This window comes from Sceloporus occidentalis, unplaced genomic scaffold, assembly GCF_023333645.1.
Source record: "Sceloporus occidentalis isolate IW3139 unplaced genomic scaffold, rSceOcc1.0.p SCAF_6, whole genome shotgun sequence".
Classification (NCBI taxonomy): domain Eukaryota; kingdom Metazoa; phylum Chordata; class Lepidosauria; order Squamata; family Phrynosomatidae; genus Sceloporus; species Sceloporus occidentalis.
The window spans coordinates 2,862,641-2,871,750 of NW_028316986.1; the positions used below are offsets into that span (position 1 = coordinate 2,862,641).

At 43.7% G+C, this 9,110-nt stretch overlaps 1 protein-coding gene across 1 annotated transcript in view; it reads right to left on the reverse strand.

Annotated features, from left to right (window-relative positions):
* Positions 1–793: 793 nt before the first annotated feature.
* LOC149310326 (stathmin-4) overlaps positions 794–9,110 on the reverse strand; it is a 13,399-nt gene continuing 5,082 nt past the window's right edge. The window contains exons 2-6 of the mRNA XM_089528266.1: positions 8,081–8,165; positions 6,493–6,588; positions 5,017–5,225; positions 2,514–2,705; positions 794–1,034 (exon numbers count right to left, since the gene is read on the reverse strand). Coding sequence (XP_089384392.1) covers positions 975–1,034; positions 2,514–2,705; positions 5,017–5,225; positions 6,493–6,588; positions 8,081–8,165 — 642 coding nt within the window. The 3' untranslated portion in view covers positions 794–974. The remainder of the gene's footprint in view (positions 1,035–2,513; positions 2,706–5,016; positions 5,226–6,492; positions 6,589–8,080; positions 8,166–9,110) is intronic.

Consider the following 9,110-nt stretch of genomic DNA (forward strand, 5'->3'; position numbering starts at 1 on the left):
AAATAGTTTGTTGTTGTCTGCCTTCAAGTTATTTCTGACTTATGGCAACCCTATCATAGGGTTTTCTTGGCAAAGTAGTTCAAAGGAGGCTTGCCTTTGCCTTCCTCTGGGGCTAAGAGAGTGTGATTTTCCCAAGGTTACCCAGTGGTTTCACAGCCAAGCTGGGAATCGAACCCTGATCTCCAGAGTCGTAGCCAAGCACCCAAACCGCTACGCCACACTGGCTTTCACCAAACTACAAATCCCCAAATTCCAGAGCATGGAGTCATGGCATTACTTCTGTGGTGCAGATTGGACAATTATTTTACTACTATTACTATTTTTAAAAACCAAGGCATGCGGGTTTCAAGTCGCCACCACAGTCGCCTTCGGTAAAGCTACGTCAGCTTTGCGATAGCTTGGAGTTAGGAGAGAAAATGAAGTTAATGGGAAGCAACATGAAACGTTCTTTTCACGCCGATGACCGACATTAAAAATGGCAAAAGACACAAGACAACATTCACCCCAGAGGTGACTTGACTTTCCTCTGCTCACTCCCAGACCCTCGCTCAATTTTGCTAACACCCTTTTTTCCTTTTCGGGAACTTCCACCCCCAACCCCTCGAGACACCATCCCCCTTGTAAACCTCCATTTCTACCAAGTGCGTCGGGTTCCATTATGAACTGCCCGCCATTTTGTGGATAAAGAAAACCTGACCGAACTTGGGCTTAGAAAACAACATCCCGCCGTCTTGAGGGGGTCCGTGCCCACGCCCAACCCCTTCCCTCCCTCCCTGAAACACACAAGATGGTTTCACCAACCCATTCTCTTTTTTTTGTCTTCACATTCACAAACACCAAAAGCAGAGGACAATCCCAATTCGTCAGTTTAACACTTTTTGCGCTTGAGACAGTTGCCGCCATGACCACCGCCTGCCACACGCCATCTTCCCTTGGAGCTTTTAGTCCGAACGGTTATGAGCTGCGGGGCCTCTTTACCTGGAGGCCTCTTCTTTTAGCTCCTTGTTCTTCCGGACTTCCTCAGCGTGTTTGTCCTGGGAAGGAAGGAAGAAGGAGGTGATGTTTGGTGCCACAGATTCTTGCTGTTGTTACTGGACCATATTCTACATTGCCTACTTTTAGTGATGCATAAGTACATAAGGATCCATGGACAGTTGGCCCTCTGCATTTGCAGCTTTGACTTTTGCAGATCTGATTGTTTGCAGGTTTGGTTAATATCTTCCCTGGAGGACCTAGAGATTCCTAGAGGAAATATTGCAGATATCCCAGGAAACAGTCAGGGAGACCCCAGAAGTTTGCAAGAAAACCAGCAAGTTTTATTAGCCGGCACACTTCAGAGGAATAATTTCCAAAGCCCAATGCCCAGATCAACAGGTGGGATTCCCTTTGATAGGGATTCAAACAAAGAACTCTTAAGCTGCACATTGACTGGTATATAGGATTAAACATAGATATATTTCGTTCACTCATTGGCTACAGAAAAGTATACATTTTGAACCGCATCAATCCCCTTTATCAGGACTCTTTTAACTCACTGTTCCAGCCTGGCATTTTAAACATTCCTTATTTTGGCTTAATGCAGACATTCAGGTGCCAGAGATGCAATGAAGAAGCCATGAAGATGTCTCTTTGACCTGCTCAGTTATCTATCACAAAAACAGCATTTCCCCCTATTTCGCGTCCAGGCCTTCTAACTTTTTAACATATCGGCTATATGTGTGGGCTAATTCTAGAAATTAATTTTATTGATTTGTTTTACCCTCCTCAAGAATACATCTCTGGGCAGTTTTAGGTCCTCCAGCATGATTCTATAAATTTAGTAGAAACAGAAATGCTATTTGAAGTTTTATATTACACCTAATATATTTTTGTATTTTAAGTGTTTGATATTTGTATGGCACCTTTGTTATATATTGTGATGACCTATGGTTATAAGCAAATAAAGCTGAACTAAACTGCTTCTGATTGTCACAGTCTTGCTTGCTGCTGGGAGGAGAGGTGGACAGGTCAGTTTCTTCAGACCCCGGTTGGCACCTGAATGGACTTTCTTTTCCCAACGTGGCTACTGACTATTAAAATGGTCTGGGGAGAGAGCATTTACTGTGGCTGCATCTATACTGCAGAATTAATGCAGATTGGCACTGGTTTAATTCAGCCTGATCCAGATGTTTGCACACCACAAAACCCCACGCTCATCCTGGGGTTTGGGGGAAACACTGGGATTTTCTCCAACTTTTCCAACTCAGGAGCAAAGTCGGGTTAATGAGAACAACCTGCAATATTTCACCGGAAGTACAAGTGTCATGGGAACAGACTTTGGGGTGAAGGTGGGGTTTTTTGCCCATGCAGACATCCTCTTGGTCTTAGTTTGTCTTTAAAATGCAATTGCAGGCTTCAAAGGAATACTAAATGCAGGATGTTCTTTGCCCAACACTTGCAGCCCAGCATAGATTTCTCTGATCTAATTCAACCTGCCTCTCCTCTTTTTCAACTGCTAAAAACTAACTGCTCACCTTTTCCTGCAGGCGTTCCAACATGGCAGCTAGATGGGCTTCTCGGTTCTCTTTGTTGGACTCCATTTTCTGTATCAGCCTCTCTTTGGCCATCTTGATGAAGTTGTTGTTCTCCTCGATCGCCTTCTGGATGACCTCCCGTTCGTGCTCCCGCTTTCCTGCTAGGTGCTTCAAGAGCTCTGCTTCCTGGTACTAAACCCACAAAATAAAACAAGAAACTCCCATTAATATCAAATAATGGGGCCATTACAGTTCATTGACCAGAGGAGGACGGGATAAGCACAGTGTGTGCACTAATCTTTCCCCCGATCACACAAATAGGATGGGGTAAGGACAGGGGTAATCCACTTTACTCCCATCCTTATCCTCCATGTGATAATCTCCTGAGTTCAATTCACTCTGCAGGAAAGAGAGGAAAGGATGCAGTCTTACTCTTCCCAGTTGGTTCAGGCAAAAGCAACCTGCTGCACCCTCTCCTAACTTGTGTGTTCTCCCTCATTCATTACTTTTGCCATCTTGACAATACTTTAATATTGCTTGGTCACCTGTGTCCCAGTTTTTATCGGTGAAGTATCAGCAATTTGGAACACGTCCATCCTCTCGTAGACTGTGATGTTTTGCAGCTGAATGTGCAGCCAAAGCCAAGAACCTATATGCTTGCATAGAGAGCTAGAATTCCACATGTGGCACTTTGCTACAGCTCCTTTGCCACCATCCCCAGGACTCATGGTTTTCTGCAATAGCAATTCCACAGCTGTTCAGTGGCTGGTGTTGGGATGAGAGAAGTGTCTCTGTTGCCAGATGCAGACTTAGGACATCTTCTGCGTAGCTCCAGTGAGGATCTCCAGAGCCAAGACAGTCTCAGATTTCCACACACCACAGAATGACTGTCAGTCTATTGCAGAACAACAGTGAGTCCTGGGGAGGAGGCTTGGAAGATTGTGGAGAAGACCAGCCTCCACAAAAACAGATGATGATGATGATGATGATGATGATGATGATGATGATGTACGCATTAGATGGAGTTATGCTCACATATGTCACCATTAGGATGCTAGCCCAAATGCACATGTTCAGCTGCTTGTATAATGTGCAAAACATGAGTTTTATATTTAATTATTGTCCTACGTATGGTAATATAAAAATTGCTTAATATGTGCATTTTATGTAATGACTGTGTTTTAACTATGTTGTAACCTGTCTTGAGCCATGAGGAGAGGTGGTTAATAATAATAATAATAATAATAATAATAATAATAATAGAATCATAGAATGGTAGAATTGGAAGAGACCCCATTCTGCCATGCAGGAATATACAATCAAAGCCCTCCCAGCAGATGGCCATCCAGGTGACTCCATCACTCTCTGAGGAAGGAGTGTGTTCCACTGTCAAACAACTCTTACTGTCAGGAAGTTCCTCCTAATGTTGAGCTGGAATCTCTTTTTCTGGAGCTTAAAGCCATTGCTACTTGTCCTGTTCTCTGGAGCAGCTGAAAACAAACTTGCTCCATCCTCAATATAATGTCTCTTCAAATATTTAAACAAGGCTAATATATCCCCTCTTGTCCTTCTCTTCACCAGGCATTTTTGCATGGGACAAAAATGTCCAACCCCTTCCATAGGGGAACGTGTGCATGTGTAAGAGACCCAAAGGATTCCTGCCTCTGTTTCTAAGAGGACAGCGACCATTTCTCACAGAGCTATAACAGCACAGAGGACTGACACACTAGATTCGGTTACTCTGACGGAAGGTAAACTGAGCCAGGGAAAGGAAACCCATTCCTCTTCCACATCCGACCTTTGTGGCTGACAGAGCCCATTTGCCACTGGCGCATCAAGGCAGACTAAGGCTGCCAATGCTGAACCTGAACAATGAGGCCTCCTAATGGCTGATAAGTAATTCACCCACCGGCAAGGTACACTAACCTCTTTGTTATGGGAGATTCTTTGGATCTGTACATGCAAGTATTGGGAGAAATAACATGGCTCTATGTGACTTCATCTGGGGGTGGACTGAGCATCATCCTTCCTTAGCCTGAGATGTAATGACATAGGGAAAGATCTTCCAACATTCTAGGGGGAGGGACCTAGGGATCTGGGTATGTTTAGCCTGGAGAAGAGAAGGTTAAGAGGTGATATGACAGCCCTCAGATTTGAAGGGGTGTCTCATTGAGGATGGAGAAAGCTTGTTTTCTGCTGCTCCAGAAACTAGGATCTGGAGAAATGGATGCAAATTACAGGAAAAGAGGTTCTACCTAAACCTTAGGAAGACCCTCCTGATGGTAAGAGCTGTTCAACAGTTAAAGACGCTGCTTCCTTGGGGGGTGATAGAGTGTCCTTCTTTGGAGGCTTTTAAGCAAAGGCTGGATGGCCATCTATTGCAAATGCTTGGCAGAAGGGGGTTGGAATGAGTGGCCCTTGTGGTCTCTTCCAGCTCTAGGATTTGAGATTCTATCATTCTATGTGACCATCATCTGAAATATGGGCCACAATGGATGCTCACCTTACGGCGTTCCTCTGCAGCTTCTAGTTTCTTCTGGATCTCCTCCAGCGAAGGGTCGCGTCTTCGGGGCAGGGAGGCATTGAATTCGGGGATTCCGTCAAAGGAGGGCGGCTTCAGGATAACCTCGAAGGACTGCCCTGAGGTGCGCTTGTTGAGTTCGATGACCTCCATGTCAGAAATCACACACCAGGTGAGGTCAACTGTGTCTACTGAAAGAAGGAAAAGGAGGGAGATGTTGAAATAGAATGACACACCTTCCTACATTTCATAGATGAAGACCGGGATACATGGGGCTGAGAGACAGTGTAGTGGTTTGAGTGTTGGTCTATGACTCTGGAGATCCAGGTTCAATTCCCTGCTTGACCATGGAAACCATCTGGTTGACCTTGGCTTGGTCACACACTCTCAGCCCCAGAAACCCCATGATAGGGATAAGTTTGAAACAACTTGAAGGCACACAAGAAGAAGAAGAAGAAGATCTGTGGGGCCAAGCAATTTCAGAATCTGGTCAAGATGGCAAAAGTTATGAATGGGGAAGAACACACGAGTGAGGAGAGATTGCAGCTGTTTGCATTTGCCTTAGTCCAAAGAGAAAGGCAAGGTTCCACACTTTCATCTCCTTTCCCCGCTGCTGAATTAATGGAGTGCAAACTATTTTTGCACTTGGAACCCTGTTTGCAGCAATTGAAGTAAGCTATGGACAAAGGGGGAAAGTAGAAGGAAGATGTGTAAGCAGATGTAACTCCCTCTGTGTGTGAGTGTGTATGTAGTTGTTGTTGTTGTTATACATTGGGCTCTTGGTATTGCTTGGGTTTGGTTCCAGGACCCCTGTGGATACCAAAATCCATGGATGCTCAAGTCCCATTATATACAATGGCCTAGTAAAATGGTGTCCCTTATACAAAATGGCAACAGAAAGGTTAGCATTTTGGAATATATATATATATATATATATATATGAATATTTTCAAGCAGTGGATGCTTGATTCCGTGGAGAAAAAAATCCATGGGCCAACATACTTACACATCTACATCATACATGTTTATAACATTCAAATATATCTCTTACCCCCAATATAATTGGTATTGATAATCTTCTATAACACACACTTTTGTTTTTGCCTTCTACTATTAGCCTAGGGCCGGCTGTATATTTGAGTGGTTACCAAACAGAACTTAGATTAGCAAAACTGGATGCGGTTGATTTTTGTTTTCAGCAACTGAAGAGGCAAGAAGCCAAAATATCCCATAATTTATTTAAGTTCTGTTTGTTAATCACTGGATAGATAGATAGATAGATAGATAGATAGATAGATAGATAGATAGATAAATAGGAGTTTTGTTGAAGCCAATCCAGAGTCCCTGAGAAAAGGAGAAATTTTAGAGGTGCGGTTGTCCATCATTTGTTAAAAATATTGCTAGGCAAAAGTGGACTTAGCCTGCATCACTTCTGAGCGCATGGACTGGCGCACTTACCCTCGTATTTATAGGATGGTTTATTTAAGTGGTCTGAGAGGAAGCAGGAGCAGAAAAGGGACACCAGGGGGAGCTCTTTCATTTTTTCTTTGTATGCTGGAGAGAGAGAAACATCCATAAAGAAACATTAAAATTCCATCAAGAGAAAGCATCCCCAATTTTAGTAGAGAAACACCAACACACAAGCATACACAAGCACTCTTAGTCACGCATACACGAGCCATCTTGGAAAAGTTACTTTTTAAAGACTACAACGCCGGCTGTGGCATTCTGGAATTAGTACAGTTATCCCTCCACGTTGACGACTTTGCCGTTTGCGGATCTGATTATTCTTGGATTTGTTCTCTCTAGGAATCTCTAGGTCCTCCAGAACGACTCTATGGTCAATGACCACCCGAAGTCGCACTCAAGGAACTAGAGGTGTCTAGAGACAACACTTCTCTAGGCAATTGTAGGTCCTCTGGCGCAATTCTATGGGCAACGTCTGGCAGATATTAACCATAGAGTTGCGCTGGAGGACCTAGAAATTCCTAGAGAGGTTCAAAACTTAGCTTTTTAAGAAAATTAGTGGTTTTCCCACTTTCATGGGAGTCCTGCAGCTCTAACACCAGTTAATGTGGAATTATGCGTCCATCCCTTGCCCCCCAAACAGTAACAGTTCTCTCCTTTGGATGCTTTGATTGATTGATTGATTGATTGATTGATTGACTGAAGTATTTTGATTCCTCCCTCTGTCGAAGGATCTCAAGGTGCTGTAAAACCAACTGAGAAAAATCTAAAACAACAAACATTTCCCAAAAGACTAACAAAAAAAAGAGATATTGAATAATTTATCACTTTAAACAAGACAATCTGAAACCAGTTAAAACAATTTAAAACAAAGCAGATCTGTTCCTCAACCTGGAAGCTCCATAAAAGCATGCAATGTATTCTGGATTGGATTGAATTTGGACCCAGATGAGAATCCTGCTGACTAGGGCTGCTGGGACTTGCAGTCCAACACCATCTGGAGGGCCGTAGGATTCTCATCTGGGTCCAAACTCAATCCAATCCAATTAATTAACCACAAACTGATTGTCCTGGTATACTGCTCCTAAACCTGGATGCTCCATAAATGCTTGCATTGGATTCGATTTAGGCCACAGGTGGGAATCCTGTGGCCTTCCAGGATCTCATTGGACTACGATTCCCAGCAGCCTTAGCCAGCACAGCCAAGCAAAGCTACTAATTGTTGTTGTTTTTGTGGGTTTTTTTGGCTCTGTGGCCATGTTCTAGACGAGTTTATTCCTGACGTTTTGCCAGCATCTATGGCTGGCATCTTCAGAGAAGCATTGAGCCATGGCATTCTCTGAAGCAGCCAGCCACAGATGCTATGGATGCCGGCCATGAAAGCCTTCAACTTCACAAAGCTACTAATTAATTACTGCATTGCGTGGCTGGACTGGAAATATTGCACGTGGTTCTGGTCATTTCCAGATTGTGGGATTTGAAAACTTGCAGAAAAGGGCAAGAAAAATGATCTTGGGATAACCTGAGGATTCTGGGAGATGCAATCCCTCCCAAAATGGAACCTTCCAAGCAACCATACCTGCCAGCGTCATGATGCCTTTGATTCTGGGAGAGGCTCCAAGTGGGTGAAGGTTGCGTCCAGACGGAAAGCGGTTGCTTAGAAACTATAGAGAGAAGCAAACAAATATGCCATTGAAATAGTAAGAAGATCTTGGTGGCAAGAGCTGTTCAACAGGGGAGGCTTTTGAAACAGAGGCTGGATGGCCACTTGTCAGGGGTCTTTTTAGCTATGGATTCTATTGGATTAGATGACAACCTGGGGATCTCTTCCTTCCAAGAGGATGATTCCTTAAGAGGTTTTAATGCGCCATTGACTCCTGCAAATCAGCTGCAAATCTGTTCATTTGATGACGGTGGTGGTACCACTAAGAAGAATTCTTCTTGGACAGTGGAACAGGCTCCTTCAGCAGATGATGGACTTTCTTTTAAGGTTTTTAAACAGAGATTAGATAGCCAGGAGCTTTGTAGATGCCCTCCATTGGCACAGGATTGGACTAGATGTGGGGTCCCTTTCCTAACTCGTTGGTTGCATCTTCTTTGGACTGGATGATCTTTGGGGTCTCCTCCAACTCTAATGGTACTACGATCTCCATTGGAGAGTTAAAGCAGTTTGACAACACTTTAACTTCTTTAGCTGAATGCTACGGGATTCTGGGATTCATAATTTGTTCTGGCACCAGAGCGCTCTGACAAAGAATGCTAACTGTCTCAACAATACAAATCCCAGAACTGCATAAGATTGAGCTATGGCAGTTAAAGCTGTATCAAACTACATCATTTCTACAGTGCAGATGCAGCTTCTCATTCTAATTTGTATAGACATGGGGTGCATTTTCTACTGTAGAAATAGTGCAGTTTGACCCCACTTTAACTGCCATGGCTCCATCCAACAGAATACGGGGATTTGCAGTTTGATGAGGCACAAGCAATCTTTGGCAGCAAAGGCTCAAGACCTTGTAAGAACTATAAATCCCAGGATTCCATAGGATGGAGCTACAGCATTTGAAGTGTTGCCAAACTGCAACTGCAAAGTACAGTGTAGATGCACC